The sequence below is a fragment of the Carcharodon carcharias genome, chromosome 15 (assembly GCF_017639515.1).
Source record: "Carcharodon carcharias isolate sCarCar2 chromosome 15, sCarCar2.pri, whole genome shotgun sequence".
Lineage (NCBI taxonomy): Eukaryota > Metazoa > Chordata > Chondrichthyes > Lamniformes > Lamnidae > Carcharodon > Carcharodon carcharias.
The window spans coordinates 7,706,252-7,730,010 of NC_054481.1; the positions used below are offsets into that span (position 1 = coordinate 7,706,252).

The following is a 23,759-nucleotide window of genomic DNA, read 5'->3' on the forward strand; positions in this document are numbered from 1 at the left end:
AGGATAATTAGAGGTGGGCAACAAATGCTGGCCTTGCCAGTGATGCCAATATCCCATGAAAGAATTAAAAATGACTCCAGCAGCTGAACAGCTCTTACCTTGTCTATTATTGACCTCAGTATTGGAAGGGCTTCTTGGTACCATGCTCAGCTAAAAGCTGCCTTGATATCACGTGCCGTTAGTGTCACCTTACCTTTGGCACCCATCTGTCACTCCTGTGCTTAGATCAGAGGAATGATGAGCTAAGTGAACCTGCACTGAGCGTTGGCAAGCAGCTTATCAGTGAATACAGTATTGAGATTTGCTGATTATTGGAAGAAGACTAACAGGCTGTTAACGGTTGGTTTGATTTATTCTGCTTTTTGTGGATAGCACATAGCTGAGCATTTTTAAAAAAAATTGTTGGGTAACTCTTTCAAGTACAAACCTGTTTCCATCTGTTTCAGATGAAGTTACATTGTTTCATAGTTTGCCATTGTGAGATTTGAATTCTTGATCTTGGGGTTACAAACCCAGTACCATAACCACTTGGCTATTTAGGCCAAGCAAATTGTTGGGTAACTCTTTCAAGTATAAACCCATTTCCATCTGTTTCAGATGAAGTTACATTGTTTCATAGTTTGCCATTGTGAGATTTGAACTCTTGATCTTGGGGTTACAAACCCAGTACCATAACCACTTGGCTATTTAGGCCAAGCAAATTGTTGGGTAACTCTTTCAAGTATAAACCCATTTCCATCTGTTTCAGATGAAGTTACATTGTTTCATAGTTTTGCCATTGTGAGATTTGAACTCTTGATCTTGGGGTTACAAACCCAGTACCATAACCACTGGGCTATTTAGGCCAAGCAAATTGTTGGGTAACTCTTTCAAGTATAAACCCATTTCCATCTGTTTCAGATGAAGTTACATTGTTTCATAGTTTGCCATTGTGAGATTTGAACTCTTGATCTTGGGGTTACAAACCCAGTACCATAACCACTTGGCTATTTCGGCCAAGCCAAATTGTTGGGTAGCTCTTTCGAGTACAAACCCGTTTCCATCTGTTTCAGATGAAGTTACATCGTTTCATAGTTTGCCATTGTGAGATTTGAACTCTTGATCTTGGGGTTACAAACCCAGTACCATAACCACTTGGCTATTTAGGCCAAGCCCAAATTGTTGGGTAACTCTTTCGAGTATAAACCCATTTCCATCTGTTTCAGATGAAGTTACATTGTTTCATAGTTTGCCATAGTGAGATTTGAACTCTTGATCTTGGGGTTACAAACCCAGTACCATAACCACTTGGCTATTTCGGCCAAGCCAAAACAGAGACGACTTTGCCCCTGGGTGGTCTCGAAACACCAACCTTTCAGTTAGTAGCCAAATGCGGTAACAGCTTGCGCCACAGAGACTGGTAACCAATTTGCCTCCAAATTGTTGGGTAACTCTTTCGAGTACAAACCCGTTTCCATCTGTTTCAGATGAAGTTACATTGTTTCATAGTTTGCCATTGTGAGATTTGAACTCTTGATACTCTTTCGAGTACAAACCTGTTTCCATCTGTTTCAGATGAAGTTACATGTTTCACAGTTTGCCATTGTGAGATTTGAACTCTTGATCTTGGGGTTACAAACCCAGTACCATAACCACTTGGCTATTTAGGCCAAGCATAATTTCTAATGTAACTCTTTCGAGTACAAACCCGTTTCCATCTGTTTCAGATGAAGTTACATAGTTTGCCATTGTGAGATTTGAACTCTTGATAATCTTTTAAATTAGCAGGGAAGTTATGCTGAACTCTTTTGAGTACAAACCCATTTCCATCTGTTTCAGATGAAGTTACATTGTTTCATAGTTTGCCATTGTGAGATTTGAACTCTTGATCTTGGGGTTACAAACCCAGTACCATAACCACTTGGCTATTTAGGCCAAGCCAAATTGTTGGGTAACTCTTTCAAGTATAAACCCATTTCCATCTGTTTCAGATGAAGTTACATTGTTTCATAGTTTGCCATTGTGAGATTTGAACTCTTGATACTCTTTCGAGTACAAACCTGTTTCCATCTGTTTCAGATGAAGTCACATTGTTCCATAGTTTGCCATTGTGAGATTTGAACACTTGATCTGGGGGTTACAAACCCAATACCATAACCACTTGGCTATTTAGGCCAAGCCAAATTGTTGGGTAACTCTTTCGAGTACAAACACATTTCCATCTGTTTCAGATGAAGTTACTTTGTTTCATAGTTTGCCATTGTGAGATTTGAACTTTTGATCTTGGGGTTACAAACCCAGTACCATAACCACTTGGCTATTTAGGCCAAGCCTTAAATGCTAGTAACTCTTTCGAGTACAAATCCGTTTCCATCTGTTTCAGATGAAGTTACATTGTTTCATAGTTTGCCATAGTGAGATTTGAACTCTTGATCTTGGGGTTACAAACCCAGTACCATAACCACTTGGCTATTTCGGCCAAGCCAAAACAGAGACGACTTTGCCCCTGGGTGGTCTCGAAACACCAACCTTTCAGTTAGTAGCCAAATGCGGTAACAGCTTGCGCCACAGAGACTGGTAACCAATTTGCCTCCAAATTGTTGGGTAACTCTTTCGAGTACAAACCCGTTTCCATCTGTTTCAGATGAAGTTACATTGTTTCATAGTTTGCCATTGTGAGATTTGAACTCTTGATCTTGGGGTTACCAACCCAGTACCATAACCACTTGGCCATTTAGGCCAAGCCTAAGAACCCATTTCCATCTGTTTCAGATGAAGTTACATTGTTTCATAGTTTGCCATTGTGAGATTTGAACTCTTGATCTTGGGGTTACAAACCCAGTACCATAACCACTTGGCTATTTAGGCCAAGCATAATTTCTAATGTAACTCTTTCGAGTACAAACCCGTTTCCATCTGTTTCAGATGAAGTTACATAGTTTGCCATTGTGAGATTTGAACTCTTGATAATCTTTTAAATTAGCAGGGAAGTTATGCTGAACTCTTTCGAGTACAAACCCATTTCCATCTGTTTCAGATGAAGTTACATTGTTTCATAGTTTGCCATTGTGAGATTTGAACTCTTGATCTTGGGGTTACAAACCCAGTACCATAACCACTTGGCTATTTAGGCCAAGCATAATTTCTAATGTAACTCTTTCGAGTACAAACCCGTTTCCATCTGTTTCAGATGAAGTCACATTGTTCCATAGTTTGCCATTGTGAGATTTGAACACTTGATAATCTTTTAAATGAAAACCAAATCAACAAAATTGGGATAAATCAGGCACAGCCCCTAATTCAGGTCAGCTGTAAAACCAAGAACAAAGTTTAAAGGAAACTTACAAACTTTAAATCAAAATGTGATTAAAGGGGTCAACAAAACACCTCAGTCCCCGCGGTGCCCACCGAGCACGGAAGGCCTCGAGAGTGCCAGCAGACACCGCGTGCTCCTTCTCCAGGGACATCCGGCAGCGAACGTAGCCGCGGAAGAGGGACAAACAATCGGGCGGGACTCCCCCGTCGATCGCCCGCTGCCTGGACCTGTTAATGGCCAACTTGGCCAGGCCCAGGAGCAGGTTCACGAGGAGGTCCTCCTCCTTCCCGACCCCCTTCCGCACCGGGTGCCCATAGATCAGGAGCGTGGGGTTGAAGTGCAAACAAAACATCAATAAAAGGTTTTTCAAATAACTAAAAAGGGAGTGCAGCCTACAACACCCTATGTATACATGGTCCACGGACTCCACAAGACCGCAAAAAGGGCACGTGTCCTGAGAGTCCGCGAACCAATGCATCCTCTTATTATAAGGGACTGCTGCATGCAACACCCTCCAACCCAGGTCTCCGATAGAAAGGGGGAGGACACCTCCGTAGAGGGCCTCCCATCGGGGGCTTCCGCCGCCGGACGGCAACAAGGCACGCCAGGGCGTGTCCGGTCGACGGACAAGGGCGAGAAAATGGAAGGTGTGCAGCAGCAGTCCGTACAAAAAGCTCCTCTTTGCCGTGCCAAAAGGCACAGAGGGCATGTCCCCGAGGCGGCTCATATTGCGGGGCACCAGCACCCGAGGGAGGGTTCGGGGCTTGGGGCCAATGTGGAATTCCGTCCGAACAGGGGAACGCTCAGACGGAAGACCACCGCGCACCTGGGCCGCCTCAAGACCCAAAATAACGTCGGGTCCGAGCACGACCGTTCTCAGGTCTTGGATGGCATCGGCTGCGACCTGGACACTCACAGACGCGCGTTGCGCCAACTCCTGCGGGAGCATCCAGCCCAGTCCTCCGCCACCCAGCACGTCCCCGATTCTGGTCACCCCTGCGGCCACAGCCCTCCTCTCCGCCAACCACTGAAAAGGACGGAGGGGCGGATTCCTGAGCAGCGGCTCTCTGACGATAGCCGCTACTCCTGACGGGGGAGAGCTGCGTTGCGAGGCGACCACTTTCCAGACTTTGATCAGGTCCTGGTAAAAGACGGGCAATGCCTGCAAGGAGCCACCGAGGCCCAGCTGTTCTATAAACAGGAGCTGCACGTCATAATTCAGGCCGTGCACCTGACGGAGGAAATACGTCATCAGGGCACACCATCTAGGAGGAGGCTCGACGTAGAGGTATCGCTGCAGGGTCTGAAGGCGGAAAGTCGCCACCTGTGTGCGTAGGCACACTAGCGCCTGACCACCCTCCCTAAGCGGGAGACTCAGAACCTCGGCAGCGACCCAGTGCAATCTTTTGTCCCAGAAGAAGTCGACTAACAATCTCTGGATTCTTGTGACAAAGTCCGGGGGAGGGGTCAAAGTGACCAGCCGATACCACAACATGGCGGCGATCAGCTGGTTTATGACCAGAACTCGACCTCGGTAAGATAGCACTCGGAGCAGTCCTGTCCAGCGCCGCAGGCGAGCGGTGACTTTCGTCTCCAGTTCCTGCCAGTTTGCCGGCCAGGATTCCTCAGCGGGGCAGAGATGGACCCCCAGGTAGAGGAGGCTGGTCCTGCTCCAGGTGAAAGGCCTGAGCTCCTCGGGTAGGGGATCCATCTGCCACTGACCGACCAGGAGTCCAGAACATTTACCCCAGTTGATCCTGGCAGAAGAAGCGGCAGAGTAGACCTCCTGGCACTCGCGCATCCTCCGCAGGTCAGCCGGGTCACTAAACATAAGGAGCACGTCATCGGCGTAAGCCGAAAGGACCACCCCGATGCCCGGCCTGCGCAGAACCAATCCCGACAACCTCCTCCGCAAGAGGCGCAGGAAAGGCTCCACGCAGATAGAATACAACTGGCCAGACAGGGGGCAGCCCTGACGTACCCCTCTCCCAAAATCCACTTTCATCTGTTTCAGATGAAGTTACATTGTTTCATAGTTTTGCCATTGTGAGATTTGAACTCTTGATCTTAAGGTTACAAACCCAGTACTATAACCACTTGGCTATTTAGGCCAATATTATGTAACTCTTTCGAGTACAAACACGTTTCCATCTGTTCCCATTCAGATGAGGTTACATTGTTTCATAGTTTGCCATTGTGAGATTTGAACCCTTGATCTTGGGGTTACAAGCCCAGTATCATAACCACTTGGCTATTTAGGCCAAGCCAAATTGTTGGGTAACCCTTTCGAGTACAAACCTGTTCCCATCTGTTTCAGATGAAATTACATTGTTTCATAGTTTGCCACTGTGAGATTTGAACCCTTGATCTTGGGGTTACAAGCCCAGTATCATAACCACTTGGCTATATAGGCCAAGCCAAATTGTTGGGTAGGTGACATCGTTTTAACTGCACTGTAATAGCTTGTTTGGGAATGAGTGGATAATTGCAGTGAATAGGTCTTCAGTATAACAGCTGGGGGGAATAGTAAGGGCCTGCCTGGACCTTTTGCTGTGTCCAGTGAAACCCGTGGCTTCTGAATGTCATGTGATGTGAACTAAATTGGCTGTTATCCTTGATTGGGGACCACTGGAGGAGGCTGAATGGGATTGTCTACTCAGTACTTCTGATTGAAGATGTTTGCAATGTCTGTTGTGTTTACATGCTGGTCAGTGCATGGTTTAGGATCAAGATGTCATAGAGTCTCCCCCTCCTGTTGGTTACCTGACCATCCACTACAATTCTTGGCTAGTTGTGGTATGACTCAGAACTTCTCTCTAATCTGTTGATTGTGGGACCCTCAGTTTGATCTCTAGCCTGCTACTTTTGGTTCTTAGTATGCAGAAAGCCCTGTGTTGTAGCATCACAAGTTTGGTAGCTCTTTCCCAGATATGTCTAGTGCTGATCCTGCTGCCCCTTTACTTATGAACTTGGGTTGATCTCCAGTTTATTTGTGATTTATGTTATTCCAAAAGTTATTCTCTAATCTTTTCTCCCAAATGTTGCTTTGCCTAAAGCTCGTGGGAGTAAATCAATTTTTTTTGTTGTTCTGCCTATTTCAAGTGTTGGCCTGAAATATAATTTCTGTTCTATAATTTTCCAGTATTCAGTACAGGTGCATCTATGTTCTGAATTGTGTTTGAGAACCCCATTACGTTGTTGGATAGGAATAAGTACAGCACCATCATACTTAGAACATCATGAATAGAGACGTTTATACCTAATTACCAATTTTTACAATAGGAGTTGGAAAAATTTGAATCCTGTTCAAATACTTCATCTTAAGAATACATTTATAAAATCAAATTGTAAACTAATCACTGAATGTGGGGTCTACTTTGCCTACTCTGCAGATGCTGCACATAGTGTAGTAAAAGACTCCCTTAGAGATAGCTGGCTAGCTCTCAAATGGTCTTGTCTTCCTTAGTAATAATAAGAATTTTAACCTTCTAATTTGTTTTAGGAAATCTCATCTAAGTTAGCTTAATTAACTTTCTTTTGATAGAATGTCAAGAAGCCTCTGATAATACCTTAATGATATGCAATTTCTAGATGGATCTTGGCATTGGTGTGATAATTAGCATGTGTCACCTCTAAACCATTTCCAAGTTTAAATTGCATTTTGGGCTTAAAATGTAATAATATTTCATCTAAGACATAGAATACAATACCAGTAAAGTATTAATTTCTATATATTGCGAGTTAAAAGTAGAATATTAGCATCTGAATTGTTATAAAATGAACTGTAGTGTACATAAAGCATTCTCTGAGCTCGAAGATTCTAATTATGAATTTTGTGCCTTTTTTACATAAAGTTGAAATGTGATGGAAACCTGCTGTGTACCTGGGCATTCACATTGAAATAATGTCAATATGACATTTGCAATTTGTTCCAAAAGCATGTGGGTTATTTCTGCTTGGTATGCTACATTTCAACACTGAAATCATCAATTACTGGAATACCTATGAGAAAAATATATTTTTTAGCAATGGCTAATGTATGTACTGTAATTTATTTTGAGTTATACAAGTATTAAAAATGTTGCAGTTGATATTAATCAGTGAGGGGACAATTGGACAAAGCGGGTTCAAATTCAGTTCAGATTAATGAGGTGGAAGTATTTTTTGTCTGTTCCCCATAAGAGCTCTGTGTGAAATGATTTTGGGAACTCAAAAGCAAGCGCTTAATAGGTTTAATTCCACAGCAAAGAACGGTCCCTAATTTGTCACCTAAATTGCCCATTGCAAATAAAATAATTCACAGTGAGAGTGCTTTTATGAAGCTAAGTTTAAGGCATGTTGTTTGGAGAGCACAGAGAAAAACTTTACACTGCACACTGTTTTTGCTCTGCTTGTGTTATGATCTTGGTTTATTTCTTGGATACTTTCATCATGCTCAGCACCAAAGATCACCCCCATATGCAAGGTTCCCCATAAGAACCAGGGTGTGACTCTAAATGCACAAGAGCTGGTATAGCATGCCAGGGATTCAACAGAATCCCTTCTAACTATGTACAGCTTGCTGGGTCTATCAAAAGCCCATGTGATCTCCTAGACTTTGGAAAGCAATAAAGTATACACTCCTTCAGACCTTGGCTTAAGGTATAAATGAATAAATGGCAAACAACAAGGATTTCACAATGTCTGTGAAAGGTGAGCATGGACAGGTTAACAGAATAGGCAGACATATAGCGATGCAATTTGTTGTAGTGAGGTGTAATGCAGTATGTTTTCAGAGGAATCGAAGGAGGTGGATGAACACTGAGATGTTCGTGTAATAATACATAATTCTTTGAGAATGAGAGAACAGGTAAAATCAAGCCGTAAAGTCCAATATTATTTTGGGATTTATAAATAGGGGACATAAGGCAGAATTTTGTGTCGGCGACATGTTTCAGCCCACTACTGGGAAACGCATGGCACTTTTCCAAGGATCACCCAATGCTACTTAAGTGCAACCAGGCACTCAAGTGGGCAGCATCGAGCCTCCCACAGAATTAAGTGTCCGGTGTGGTGGATATCCTGGCCCCAATAGCTGCTGACCAATCAGAAGCTGGCAGCTTTCCCTTGCCGGCCGTGCCACCAGGAGCAGTGGCTGCTGCCAGGAATGCTCTGAGGCCCTCACCAGGGACCATCGCTGGATTCCAGGAGGCAGGTGAGTCTGAGCAGGTTATGGGTTGCGGGGAGGGGGTTGCCAATGAGGTGGGGGGAGTAGTTCGCAGGCAAGGGTAGAGGGTAGCTCTCAGTGGGCACCTCTTCCTGCTGCTGGGTCCCTTGAAGGGCACTAAGTTCCTCTGAAAGAGGGTCTCCATAGCCCCCCGGTTTTGCTGGCAAAACCTTACGGGAGGCACAGGAGACCTATTTGAGTTTGGGAAAATCCCAGAGCCCACCAGTAAATCATTGTGGGCTCTAGGATAATGGCCTTTAAGGGGCTCGATCAACAATGAGCCTAATTAGTTGGCAGGCTGATACCCCTCATTGGCCCAATCTTGGTGCTGACTACACAGGGGTCAGTTTTCCCACCACAAGCTGCCCCCACGATTATCTTGGCCCACCCGCCACTTAGACTGCTCAGGTGGTCTTCAGAAAACCCCAGCCACAGTGTATGAGTAAAGTGGCAATGATTTTTGCTACATGCAGCTATTGGGACAATTGTGGATGTCCCATTAGAGAAAGCCATAGAGTGTGTACAACATATCAGAGTTGAGAAGTTATAGTTACGAAAGGAGACTGAGACACTGGAACTACTTCCATTGGAGTAGAGAAGGCTAAATAATTTCTAATAATAGAGATGATTTAAAATTATGAAGTATGTTGATAGGGTGAATAAAGGAAGATTGTTTCCTCTGATAGGAGAGTCAGCGACAATGGGTCATCAATTGAATGCTATCATTAGGAATGTGGGAGAAATGTCTTTATTTAGCAAGTTGCTTGAAATGGCAGGCTTATTCACAGGAGGTAATTAGATCTGAGACTGTTGCACCTCTGAAGTGAAAACTGGATAGATAGAGGAAACGGTAGATACATAACCAAGGGGAAGATGTAATGTTCTGTTAAAGATCTAGCGCAGACATGCTAAGCCAAATGCTTTCCTTCTGTGCTGTAATCTTCCATGGTTCTGAAACAAATAAGCAATAGCAAAAACAGTGTGTTTACAGCAAAATGTTCCTCCTTGAATATGGGGAATAACATAATAAAATTGCCATTGCACTAAAACTCAAAATAAAACTGGAATGGGGACAGCGTCCCTTACAAGAATTTTAAGTGGCATTTTGTAAGGCTCATCAGTTTCCAACTGACTTCTTGACGAGTTAAGAAGAAAACTGGTCTGTTGGGTGAATGCTTCAAGACAAATCCTTTGAAGTTCAAACAGCAACAGAGCAACCTTTGCTTTTAGAGCAACAGAGGAAATTTAGCTTTAAAGAACAAATAAAGCTGCCAATCACACTGACACTTTAAAAAACACACAGAATTCTGCAGTTCCTGTCTAAGTAAACATTAGCCCAAATCCATTTATCATCTAGTTACAAAACCCATTATTTGACTTAACTATTTACCTGAACAAAAACAAACAGGTTCAAAAAAAAAGTTAACGCGAACGTACTAAGATAAAAGCAAAATACTGCGGATGCTGGAAATCTGAAACAAAAACAAAAATAGCTGGAAAAACTCAGAGGTTCTGAAAGCATCTGCGGAGAGGAGCACATTTGACGTTTTGAGTCTGTATGACTCTTCATCAGAACTAAAGAAATAGAGAAATGAGGTGAAATATAAGCTGGTAGAGGGGGGTAGGACAGACAGAGCTGGATAGAGGGCCAGTGATAGGTGGAGGCAAAGTAGAGATTGCCAAAGATGTGATGAACAAAAGGACAAAGGGGTATTGATGGTGGTGATATTATCTAAGGAATGTGCTAATGGGGACATTAACGGTAGCAAGCAGGACAAGCTAGTGACAGATGGCCCAAGTGGGGGTGGGGTTGGGAGGAAGGGAGCAAAATGGGCTAAAAGATGGAGATAAAATAATAGATCGAAATCCATTTAAAAACAGGTGGGAAAAGCAAAATATATTTTTAAAAAATGATAAATTATTGGAAAAAGGGGGTGGGGATGGAGGAGAGAGTTCATGATCTGAAGTTGTTGAACTCAATATTAAGTCCGGAAGGCTGTAAAGTGCCTAGTTGGAAGGTGAAGTGCTGTTCCTCCAGTTTGCGTTGAGCTTCACTGGAACAATGCAGCAGGCCAAGGATGGACATGTGGGCATGAGAGCAGGGTGGAGTGTTGAAATGGCAAGCAACAGGGAAGTCTGGGTCATGCTTGCGGACAGACCGAAGGTGATCCGCAAAGCGGTCACCCAATCTGCGTTTGGTCTTTTCAATGTAGAGGAAGCCACATTGGGAGCAGCGATTACAGAAGACTAAATTGAGGGAAGTGCAAGTGAAATGCTGCATCACTTGAAAGGAGCATTTGGGCCCTTGGACGGTGAGGAGGGGGGAAGTAAAGGGGCAGGTGTTGCACCTTCTGCGGTTGCATGGGAAGGTGCCGTGGGAGGGGGTTGAGGTGTAGGGGGTGATGGAGAAGTGGACCAGGGTGTCCCAGAGGGAACAATCCTTGCTGAATGCCGCCAGGGGGGTGAGGGGAAGATGTGTTTGGTGGTGACATCATGCTGGAGTTGATAGAAATGGCGGAGGATGATCCTTTGAATGCGGAGGCTGGTGGGGTGATAAGTGAGGACAAGGGGGACCCTATCATGGTTCTGGGAGGGAGAGGAAGGTGTGAGGGCAGATGCGCGGGAGATGGGCCGGACACGGTTGAGGGCCCTGTCAACCACTGTGGGTGGAAAGCCTTGGTTAAGGAAGAAGGAAGACATGTCAGAGGAACTGTTTTGGAAAGTGGTATCATCAGAACAGATGCGACGGAGGCGAAGGAACTGAGAGTAAGGGATGGAGTCCTTACAGGAAGCGGGGTGTGAGGAGCTGTAGTCGAGGTAGCTGTGGGAGTCGGTAGGCTTGTAATGGATATTGGTGGACTGTCTATCACCAGAAATTGAGACAGAGAGATCAAGGAAGGGAAGGGAGGTGTCAGTGATGGACCATGTGAAAATGATGGAGTGGAAATTGGAAGCAAAATTAATAAATTTTTCCAGATCCAGACAAGAGCATGAAGCGGCACCGAAGCAGTCATTGATGCACCAGAGAAAGAGTTGTGGGAGTGGGCCAGAGTAGGACTGGAACAAGGAATGTTCCACATACCCCATGAAGAGACAGGCATAACTGGGGCCCATGCGGGTACCCATAGCCGCACCTTTTATTTGGAGGAAGTGAGAGGAGTTTCAGGAGAAATTGTTCAGCGAGAGAACAAGTTCAGCCAGATGGAGGAGAGTAGTGATGGATGGGGATTGTTCAGGCCTCTGTTCGAGGAAGAAGCAGAGAACCCTCAGACCATCCCAGTGGTGGATGGAGGTGTAGAGGGATTGGACGTCCATGGTGAAGAGGAGGCGGTTGGGGCCAGGGAACTGGAAATTGTTGATATGATGTAGGGCGTGAGAGGAATCGTAGATGTAAATGGGAAGAAACTGGACAAGGGGAGAGAGAATGGAGTCAAGAAAGCAAGAAATGAGTTCCGTGGGGCAGGAACAGGCTGACATGATCGGTCTGCTGGGACAGTCCTGTTTGTGGATTTTGGGTAGGAGGTAGAAGCAGGCCGTCCGAGGTTGGGAGAGTGTGAGGTTGGAAGCTGTGGAGGGAAGATCTCCAGAGGAGATGAGGTCAGTGACAGTCCTGGAAACAATGGCTTGATGTTCAGTGGTGGGGTCATGGTCCAGGTGGAGGTAGGAGGAAGTGTCTGCGAGTTGACGCTCAGCCTCTGCAAGGTAGAGGTCAGTGCGCCAGACAACAACAGCACCACCCTTGTCAGCAGGTTTGATGACAAAGTCAGGGTTGGACCTGAGAGAACGGAGTGCGGCAAGTTCAGAAAGAGACAGGTTAGAGTGGGTGAGAGGAGCAGAGAAATTGAGACGACTGATGTCATGCCGACAGTTCTCAATGAAAAGATCAAAAGCAGGTAAGAATCCAGAGGGAAGGGTCCCGGTAGAGGGAGAATATTGAAGGGGGTAAAAGGATCTGTTGAATGGGGAGAGGACTCCTGCCCAAAGAAGTGAGCCCGGAGACGAAGACGGCGGAAGGAGAGTTCAGCATCGTGCCGAGCCCGAAATTCATTGAGGTGAGAGCGTAAGGGTATGAAACTGAGTCCTCTGCTGAGCACTGAATGTTCAGCGTCGGAGAGGGGAAGGACAGGGGGTATAGTGAATACACGGCCGGGGCTGGGATTGGAAGACAGAATGAAATCAGGGGGACGGGCAGGGGTAGAGCGTCCTGGATGGGCATTGGTGTCGATGAGTTGTTGGAGCTTGCGTTCCTTTGCACCTGAAAGAAAGAGACAAAGTTTCTTGTTGAGGCGTCAGATGAGACGAAGAATAAAATGAAACTGGGGGCACGGGCAGCTTCGAGATAGGGTGAGTCGGTGCTGCAAAGACCTTTGTAAACCTTCTAGCATGTTGGATGCTAAAATTTTGTGCGGTCGCTTTTCTTGACCTTAAAGAAGGAAGACCCTATATTTATATAGCGGGTTTTATTCTATCAAGGTTTCCCAAACTACGTCACAATAGTGGGTTACTTTTCAAATGGAGTCACTTATTCAACAACCTTGAGAAAATGGCTACTTAATCTGTTTTGGTGGTATTAGCTGAGGGATTCATGTTGGCAAGAATATCAGGAGAATTCCACTACTTTCCTACCAGTAGTGGTTTTACAGTGCTTCCCCAGAAGAGCTGAGGTGGACTTTTGTCTACAACAGAAGGACGCACACCCACAGACACACGCTGTCAAAAATATGTTTTAAATCAGAGAAGATGCAGACTTCGCCACTTTAGTACACAATCTACTGTTAAGATCAAAGTTGGTTAATTGAAATGTTTGAATGTTACATTTTTTCTTGGCAAACAAATTTGAATTGTTAGGTGAAGACTTTATATTGTAATGAAAACACTATGTATAGCGTTGGATGATACTTGTGTGTTTTCCAAAGTATAATTTAATAGCAAAATATTTATGGGCCTGATTTTAACCCACTCAAAACCCATTCACTTAGAGTTAAAATCAGGCTCAATGTTGTACCAGTTTTTCAACTGTTAGTGGAAACATTAGAACCTTACACAGTAAATCTTGATTCTTCAGTGGAGTTTAGTTAGTTTTAGCTTCTCTTCTTTCTGATTCGAATCCTTAGATTTGGTGCTATAGGAGGCAGCATCTGCCTTTTGTCTTTGTAAGCTTCAGCATTTCAGTCTTAGATTAAATTATTTCTCAGCTATTTTACAAGCACACAGATAATACTAAGTTTTATTGACAACGAAGTGTATGTCGAAAATTAGGTGGTAAACGAAGGAAAACATTCAAGAATATTTTCCCTCTCAGCACCGTCACGGAGGTGTTCCTTATTACACAGGTTAATACAGCGAGGAAGAAGGTGCAATAATAGCTGCTGGTCTGTACAGTTGAGATGTATTGTGCTGCAAAGTATCTTTGCCTGTATAAGCTGACTTCCAGCCTTGTAGCATGGCTGTGTTGAAATAGAGTCAAGATTGTATGGAATTTTATTATTTTTTTAACATGTTTTTAAGGATGCAAAGTTTGTGGAGGAACGTCGTAAACAACTCCAGGAGTACCTGAGGAGCATAATGAACAAAATTATACAAACGCTCCCAGAGTTTACATCCAGTCCTAAAAAAGAGACTCTTATGCGTCTGCTGCCATTTTGTGTGTAAGTATGTAATGCTTGTTTTGACAGAACATATATCTACCTCATTTGCAGACTATATAATAGTTGGGTATTAGATTGGGATACACATTCTGTTTTCACTGGTCCTCTCCAATGTCAGTTATGTTTCTATTTCCTCCGTAGAAAGGGTATGGTTTTATCCCACTTATTCACATGACTAGCATCTTTCTGCAAGTTTCACAAAACCAATTAAAGAGGTGTAGCAGTTATGCTAATTTGGATTCACCTGGCAACGCAAAGCACTTGGCTTGTCCTACTTGTCTCACCTGCAGTGGTGGATTCCATCTTCTTATTTATCACATGTTATTACCTAAAATGAAGCTCATACTATTAACAGTGTCTGTTCCTACTAAAGTCCCAGTTTGCTGCATGTATTATACAAATTGTTCCTAAAGTAATAAATAACATTTAAAGCAGTTAACAACTGAGTATTAAATAGTGATGATAATGAATGCCTATGCATTTTTTTTTAGATATTTTGACTAAAGCATAAACTAGAAATAAGTGTGCTGAAACATTCTTTATCACCTTTAGTAATAACTGTTGAGGACTGTGGCGTTTAACATTGAAGTCATGCCCATTATCTCAGCCTGTCAGGTTATATGTTTTGCTTTTAGCCTTACAGAGGTTTTATTTCTTCCATAAAATCCAATGTGTTGACTATCACAGAATAGGTAATTCATCCATGATTTTTCACTGGCCAGCCAAAAAGCAGGCACTATACACTAATTATAAGTATTTAAAAATCTGCATGAGAGTTTGGTTTATGCGCTGTAGTTTACATTATAAATAATTTAAAATAACCAAGCCCTTTTGAAAATAAATATTTCATTTTACTTTTCTCTCTTCTTATCACTGAAGTACCTTATCGGTTCACTAAACTAATAGAGGATATATGTTGGAGACTGATATTTTCTTAGTAAAATTAATCATTGAGTAATCCAGTCATGTAGATTTATTGATGTTGAGTACCTTATTAATTTCTTTTAACCTTTTCTTTAGAGCCATGAATATTTTAATTAAATAGAATACTTGTTCGGAGAGGTTGGATTTAAAATGGTTCTGCTTATTGATTCCATAAATGTATTGTGTTGATTGTTTAATGTAAACCACATATGCCCTATATTGTTGTGTAAAGGCTCATATCTACAATAAGTCAAAAGTTCGCTAGGTAGTACAGAACTTGAGTATTGCTGGAAAAAAAAGCCATGCTGTCAAAGCTTTTCATCAGGACAGATGTAAGAATACCAAATTTCAAAGGGAGTAATAATTTATACTGCATGAGAAAAGGTTGTTGGTTGGTTGCCAAGTCAACTCTGGTTGGTGTTGTCATGCCAAATACACCAGGGAACTATTGTCCCCCACTCTGTTGACTTGCCAATCAATCAGTACCTTTTTGTCATGTATAAATTTTTGCTCCCTTTGAAATTTGGCATTCTTGCATCTGTCCTGATGCATGCTAGATAAAAACTTTGACAGCTTGTCTCTTTTTTTCAGCAATGTTCAAGTCAAATGTTCATGCAGTGCAATTACATAATCTATAAGCAAGTACAAACAGCAATCTATAGCATAGGGTGACTTTTAAAAAGTTCACCAAAGCTTCTGATGAGAAGAAATACTGAAGAAGTCTTATTACTTAAATATCGTGCTAACTCCAGTTGACAAAAATTGCATATTTTTAGTTTATAAATAGGAAGCAGTTATTAATAAAAAAACCAAACTTAAGGCTGTGATATTTATCACTACTAAGTCTATAGGCAACTTGTTGTACTGTTATGTCTAGACTGGTCGGTGTTAGATTGGCTCAATGTTGGTATTCTGCTTGCCTCTTAGTCAGAGGTCATGGATTCAAGTCCCATTCCAGGACCTGAGTACAAAATCTAGTAGAGTACTGACAGATTGCTGCATTGTTGAGGTGCCATCCTTCAACTGAGATATCAAATTGAGGTCCCGCCTGTGGGACGAAGTAGATTCCCTGGCACAATTCGATGAAGAGCAGGGGAGCTCTCTCCTTGTGTTGTCCCCCAGCCAAAATCACCAAAAAGAAATTAATCTGTCATATATCTTAGTAACTGTTTTGTGGCCTTGCGCACAAATTGGTTTTTACATTTGACTACATAACAGTAGTGCAGTTCATTGCAAAACAGATTAATTTTCTTTGAAGCACCTTTGGATGTCCTGTGAATGTGTAGGATGCCAGGAAAGGGTGTAGATTCTTTCTTCATTCATTGGGACCAAGGATCTCAGATTTCACATGATTAAGAAAGATAAAACAATAGAAAAGCTCAATTTACAGTATTGTTTTCCGGGGAGGGTTTTGTGATTCAGAGAAAATGAATCCTGGTCCTTTAAAAGTGCCCATTACAAAGCTGATGATTACAAGTTTTAATTTAACAACTTCATTTATTTCTGCAAAACAGCCATTTTGGTTACATTGCAGGATAAGTTGCAAATTCCTTAGAGGTCTTACTCCCATTATTTCAAGAGACTGTTCTATCTAGACTTTATTGTGACTTTCCCCCATTCCTTCCCAATGTCACCAACTCTTGAACCTCTACCTTGTGGAAAATTAATTTCTTTCATCTGCCTCCCCTGAGAGTGCATATAATCCTCAATCTCCTTCTCAGCAATGTGTTGTAGCAGTGTGATCATAGTATTCTTAATAATTAATTTTTTTTAAACTAAAGCTTGGTTTATTCAGAAAGATTAAAGATGTGTCCTTATTCTTATGTTGCCTTAATCATTATAATCTTGACATTTAGACAGGATAGGTTGATAGCAAATTAAATGTAATATAAATCATGATAAACACAACTTCAGTTTATTACTATCATGACATGTGATTGATTTGTAATTTATGGTAGTTTATCCTTTTTTCCCCAGAATCACCTGTTCTGTGTCATATGTTTAATCTCTGGTGGATTTAGAACAAATATTATCACATGAATCACCTCATTACAGACTTTCTAAAACTATGTACATTGTGTTGGATCAATATTAATCATTAATCAATATTAAGATTTACTGTGCAATTATAATGAAATCTTTGCAAAGAATAGCTATTCCCAGGGGTTATGAAATGCTATGGAGATGCTAACAGTCTAAGGACTAAAAATATGGTACAGGTGCAGTGTCTCAAAATCGGCAACCTTGGGACCGAGTTCAGAGTTTGCCGATTTTCGGCTTTAAAAAAAAATCAGAAACTCAATTTAATTAATTGGAGACACATGAAATCAGGCTAATGAGTGGGGCTAACGGTCGCTCGAACCACTCGGAGCGTGGGAAAAGACTGGTGCGCAAAGCCAACAACGAATTTGGTGCACTACCATGCCTATACAGCACTTAGTCAAATTGGCTCAGTTAACTACTTTGCTCATTTAATAACAATTAAAATTGGTGCATGGCAGCTTATAAAAATATCCAGATTTTGGACAACTCCGGTTTTCAGATAACCGGATTTGAGAGACAGTACTGTGAGTATTGGAAGTTCCTTTAAAAAATATTTTTGGAGAATAATGTGTTATTCTGTGAAAAGGCTGTGGGTGTATGATTTAAGCTGGGCAGAGATTAATAAGAGACAGGTTCTCTGGGTGGGGGGGGTGGGGTTGAAACATGAAAAGGATATTGTTAGGTTTGAGGTACAGGTAAAAACAGGTTGGATCTAACATTTGCATTTTAGATAAGTTGAGAGTTGGTTTGAATATCAAAGTGGAATCAAAGGTAACAAGAACCATGTTTGCATTTTGCAGGAGTTCCATAAATAAATAGAAGGGGGGGGTGTATTATATTTTTTTGTCTCGAAAGCAAAAACAAGATGGAAACATGAAAGACCTTATATTTGGAAGGATTTGGGCTTCAAAGAGGTGTGAGAATGATGGAACCTGAGATGAAAGAAAAAATAGTATTTTAGAGTTACTGTGTAGAGCTTAGGGTAGCTATTTGAGCTGTTGGCTATTGAGCTGGAGGTGTGAGATGCAGCAGTTGGAGCTGTAGCTGGAGCTGTGGCTGAGAGAGGATACAGTTTGAATCAACCATCCAGTCAAGCCAGAAAAGTCTTGGGCTGTTAAAAGCAGTTTTATTCTGAAGGTTGGATTTTCACAGCAGAGTGGAAGAGCGTTACAGGTCATGTAGTATGCCTTTATTGAAGCAGCAGCAGTTTGCCTTGGGTAATATTACTGGATTTTTTTATCGTTAAACATCTAAAAGGGAGTTGCCTGGAAGGTGTTTACTTGTGGGTCTGATCAAGTAGTGTCTTTTTAGGGGAATGTTTTGTGCGACTAAGTTTAACTGTGTATCTGTAATCTTGCATGCTTAAGTTTTCTTTTATTCTTGTCAATAAAACTTGTATGTTTAATTTTTAAAATCCCACAAGTGTTACTGGACTTCTTACTGCTGAGATCAGTAGGTGCCTTTCTCATTTTCAGATTCCAAAAAGAAGACCCATAAGCAAAGTTTCCCTCTGGGATTTGGTTTGCACAGCAATTAACATCAGCTGTGGTCATATATTATTTAGGGAAAAGATTCGGTCGGGTTAAAAGTAAACCCATTAAATTAAATAACTTGTAATTATAAGCAATGTAGGTTATTGCATGAATGACATAACCAGGACTAAAATTCTGTTTACACATATACCTGCCTTGTCAGAACAATAGTATTTATTTATTGAGAATTCAGGAGGATATTCAATAGTTCTGTTGTAGGGCTCATTTGCAGGCCTGAGCAGTTTTGATTTTCTGCATAAACAGGAAGGGGAAAGAATCAAGTCTTTGGATTGTATCACAACAAATTATACATCAAAATTACCTCAGCAACATTGATATGTAACTCAGCTGCAGCTCAGTGGATTGCACATTTCCCTGAGTCAGAAGGTTGTGGATTTAAGCCCCACTCTAGTGACTTGAGCACAGGATCTAGGCTGACACTCGAGTGCAGCACTGATGGAATGGTGCGCTGCTGAAATACTGTCTTTTGAAAAATTAAGACTTTGGACTGAAGCTGCATCTGCCCTCTCGATTGAATATAAAAGAGCCCATGGCACTATTCAAAGAAGAGCAGTAGCGTTCTCCCTTGAGCGCTGACTAATATTTATCCCTCAAACAACAATGTTAAAACAGATAACCTGGTCATTGTCACTTTCTTTCGTGTCATTGTCATATTATGTGGCTGGCTCATTCCCCTACATTACAACTACACTTTGAAAAAAGGACGTCATTGGCTGTAAGGGCTTCGCAACACCTGAGGCTGTGAAAGAAGCCATATAAAGTCAAGTTCTTTTATCAGCAGCTTTTGGGCTTTGCCTTATGGTCATGCATCCTATCTACAATGCTACAGCAAGTAAGGTATCGTCATTGTTGTGAACAGGCAAGTTGCATTTACAGTCATATCCATTCCCCATTGACTATTTGCTTACTGGAGAAAAGCAAAGCTATTAGTATAAACAATACACATGGAATTTACTCAGTGAATTCTAACTACTGGTTAAATTTTAGGCAATAGAATCTGTTGGATAATTGCTTCTTTTCAGTCATCAGCAACAGTAAAATGTGCTAATAGGTATCTTGGGGAATCCTTTAAAAGTTGTTAAAAAATTGGCCGCTATCTCAATTTGATGGTAGTGCAGACAGAATGTGAGCACCTGAGTTTTTGATACTGTAATTTGGAATTTGTGAGGAGACACGGACGATAAGCGAAAAGGACATTTAAGAGCTGAAGTTTAACAATGACAAAAGCATGAGAAAGAAATCAAGTGGGGTAGAGATGGCAGTGTTGCAGGGGATATAAATGTTCTTGGTGATGGATATCACCTTGCAGGGTTTGAAGTTTGATTCTGAGTTGGATAAGATGCCAAGGTTTTCCACAGTCTGGTTCAGACAGAGTCACTGGCCCAAAAGGGTGATAGAGTCGGTCCCAGGTGAATGGAATTTCTAGTTGGAGTCAAAATGGATGTCTTTGATGTGTCTGGAGAAAGGTTTGACTCATCCATGACTTAATTTTGGACTAGAAATCTGACAGCAGGGAGTGATTGTGGGGCCGAGGGAAATGATAAACCAATAAAGCTGAGTAACACCAACATTCGTACAGTGGCTGAGTCTCCAATGAGCAATACGTAGAAGATCGTCAAGGTTTAGACTGGATCCTCATCCAGCAGTTACAGCTACAGTTATACCTCCCCCAGTGTGTGTTAAAAATGTCCCAAGTGATTGTTCATCTGCAGAGTTATTTTGCTGCTGCTGTGTCAGGACAATGTGAAACACCACATTATAAAACTAAACTGTCTTAAATCCTCTTAAGCTGTCTGCGGCAGTTAGCAATGAAATGCAATGGCTTTATCAATGAGTATTCAAAATTGTTAGAGACGATGCATATGAGTGGAATTATGTCAGATGAATTGGGTATCATTAAATAATCTGTTTATATTTAAGAGGAATAAATGCTAAAAAACTAATGCTCTGTGTTCTGTTTATACAAAATACCTAAACAAAAGCAGAAAATGCTGCAAATACTCAATAGGTCTGTTAGCATATGAGGAGAGAAAGGTAAATTAACATTTTGGGCGTTCGTTAGGACTGAAAAAGATTATAGATGAATAATATTTTGAAATAAGTGGATCAAAGGCAATGAAGAGTAAAAAATAACTAAAGTAAAATGACCTGCACAGCCCATAAATGGAAAACTGATGATTGAAGTGATATTAATATGAGACAATAGAGCAAAGCATAATGAAAGAAATTCAAGGCATCTAGAAGATGCAGAGAAAATGTCAATAGCTGAGGTGGTGGCTGTTACGTTCTTCCCTTAGATTTAAATGTACCAATCACACGACAAGGATTGGTGAAACAATATTGTGGGTTTTTTATTTGAAGATATGACTATATACAAATTATGTTAACTGGGAGACTATGTAGAGTCTCTAATCTTGACTGCTTGCAGACTGAATACAAGTCATGGGACGAATACATCACATCCTGTCGAGGTAGTAGTGATTGACAGCAGTTTAAGATACGTCTCCTTAAAGGTACAGATACATCATATTACAACAGTAGCCTTGAGTTGGGGATGGGAGCGGGCACATGGTTTGTAAAGCAGGTCTGAAATGCAACCAAGAAAAGCTGAAACTGAATCCAGCAGCCTACAAGAGGAACAAAATAGGTTGAAAGCAAGAATGTAGACTGCCCCTGCACAGTGGTGTTTCAGTGGAATGCCTCTCTCCTCCCCCAGCAGCACCCCCCACTTCCCCGGCCAAAATATAGACACGTCCATCAGACATGACCAACATCCTTGCCATAAGGAAGATGGGAGCTAAGGTTAAGTTCTGAAATTGTGAAAGTCAGTCTTCAGGTCAGACAGAGGATTCCAAAACGTTTAACAAAAAGACAAGGTGCTATTCTTAGGCCTTGTGTTGAGATTCACTGAAACAATATCAAAAACCAAAAACAGAAGTCAAAGTGGAATTGGTAATAGAACTGGTAAGCAAGGGAATTCAAGGTCCCACTTGCTCTGAAGCAGAAACAGAAATTCTGCTCAGATACTCACTGACCTGAACATTTCCAGCATTTCCTGTTTTAGTTCCAGATTTCCATAGTTTTCTGCTTTTTGTTTATATCAGATATTTCATTGGGCTTAAAGACTCAATGCTTGTTGTTTCATTGTCCGCTACTGAAGAAGTGCTGCACTGTCAGACGTTAAATCAAGGCCTATCTGACAGGTAAGATGCACATTTAAAAAGTCCTCAGTTCACTGTAGAAGCATGACCCTGAGCCTCCACTTGGCTGCGTATCAATTCTCCACCCCACTTTCATCTTTGACCATATGTTCTTGGTCTCCTAGACTTTTACAATGAAGCTCAACATAACCTCAAGAAACAGCAACTCACCTTTTCACTTGACACTTTACAGCTTTCTGGACTTAAGATTGAGTACAAAAATTTCAGACCATAATTTCTGTCTCCATTGTGTCAGACAGCAACTGTTAGCAATAATTCTGGTTTTCCCATTTACATTGCTACTAGACCAGTCTTTTGTTTCTTTACTCCTATTAAAACCTCCTTTTATTTGCTCCAGTTTCCCTTTTGTCATTTAATCTCCTGCTGTCCACCCTATTACAGACTCCCCCACCACCAACCCGCTCCACCCCACTAACCATCCTTTTCCGGCCTCCGTACTCGCTTAAAACCTGTTGCTTCTCGTTTTCAAGACTTGATGAAAGACTTGGTGTAAAACATTAGCTGTTTCTCTCTCCACAGTTGCTGCCTGGACCTGCTGAGTATTTCCAGCATTTCCTGTTTTTATTTCCAAAGTCTTTCTGCTTTGCACGTTGAGTAATTCATCATCCATAATAGATAAGGGATCATTGAGCAAGGCTGTAACATTTTGTGCCATGTCAGTATAAGCACTGAACCTTGTAAATTGCAGTGAGTATGGATGTGCTATGATGATCATTGTGCTTGATAGAATTGTGTTGTATGTGCACATTGTATCATTTCAGTTGAGCCTAGGTGCGATTTCAGAATTTACTTAGTCTTTGCTGAATGTCCAGAGTCTTTGCTGAATGTCCAGTTATATACACAGACACTGAGCTAATTATTAGAACCAAACTGATGAAGGAAAATACATTGATAAGTAACTTAAAAAGAACACCAAATGTTGCAGGGGTTTGGCAACATTTTTATCCCAAAAATATGGACCTTGTACGGTGGGGAACCGAGAAGCAGAAGCACAGAGTAGGAATCAGGGAATGTTCCGGGAATAAAAATGAACCCATATCCTACAGGAACAAACTCTGCACACAAATATTTTTAAAAGGGTAACTTTCTAACATGTAACAGTATATATCACACTGCTGTGAGCCCCTAGCAGTGTCTCAGCTGCTCTCTTACCCACTCCAGTGTTTCACCAGTTGCTGCAAGCATGTGAGGTGCAGTGCTGTTGTGACTCAGTCAAATGCTTGTGGCTGTTGAGCTGTAGGATCATGGGCCAGAGTGAGCCTGGCTGTAGACTGCAGCAACTTGGCAGCTGGTCAGGGCAGTCTGGCCCAACTGGCTTTAAGACACCAGTGCTGGCATTGCCTGTAGCCAGCTTCTGGTTGTGTTGTCCTCCTGAGGATGGCAACATATTCCCTTTCCTGTCCCTGCCATCAAGCTGTGGCTCAGCACTCGGTACTAATCTGCGAAAGAATAAAATATGATCCAGTTGAAGGCCCCTGTCATTTTTCCTCCTAGCTCATCCAAAATGAAGGATATGGTTAAGCCCACCGAATGCATGACTTCATGAGCATCATTGACACAGATTCCTGGAAGGAAACCCCAGTGCTTCATAGTTGCCTGAAAGATGTCAGTGCCAACTGCTCCATGTTGTCTGCCATGTTTTGAAACTCCTTGGCAGGCCAAGGATACGTTGAGAAGTTGCAGGTGTCGAGCAGCCATCATTTATTTAAAGACTGGGTCCCTGAAGTCTGCATCTCTCTTCAGCAGAACTAGGAAGACATTTGACACCGAGAGCTGTTTCCTGGGCCATCCTTTCCAACTGCAATTGCTTCTGCTCACGTGTAAGTCATCCGATGCTGACCACCCTCCTAACTTACAGAGGGCGCAATT

General features: G+C 42.0%; 1 protein-coding gene across 4 annotated transcripts in view; it reads left to right on the top strand.

Annotated features, from left to right (window-relative positions):
• snx29 (sorting nexin 29) overlaps positions 1-23,759 on the top strand; it is a 523,801-nt gene that overhangs the window by 458,111 nt on the left and 41,931 nt on the right. For all 4 annotated transcript variants that reach the window (XM_041206786.1, XM_041206785.1, XM_041206787.1 and 1 more), the window contains one exon: positions 14,010-14,149. In XM_041206786.1, the coding sequence (XP_041062720.1) occupies positions 14,010-14,149 (140 nt within the window). The remainder of the gene's footprint in view (positions 1-14,009; positions 14,150-23,759) is intronic.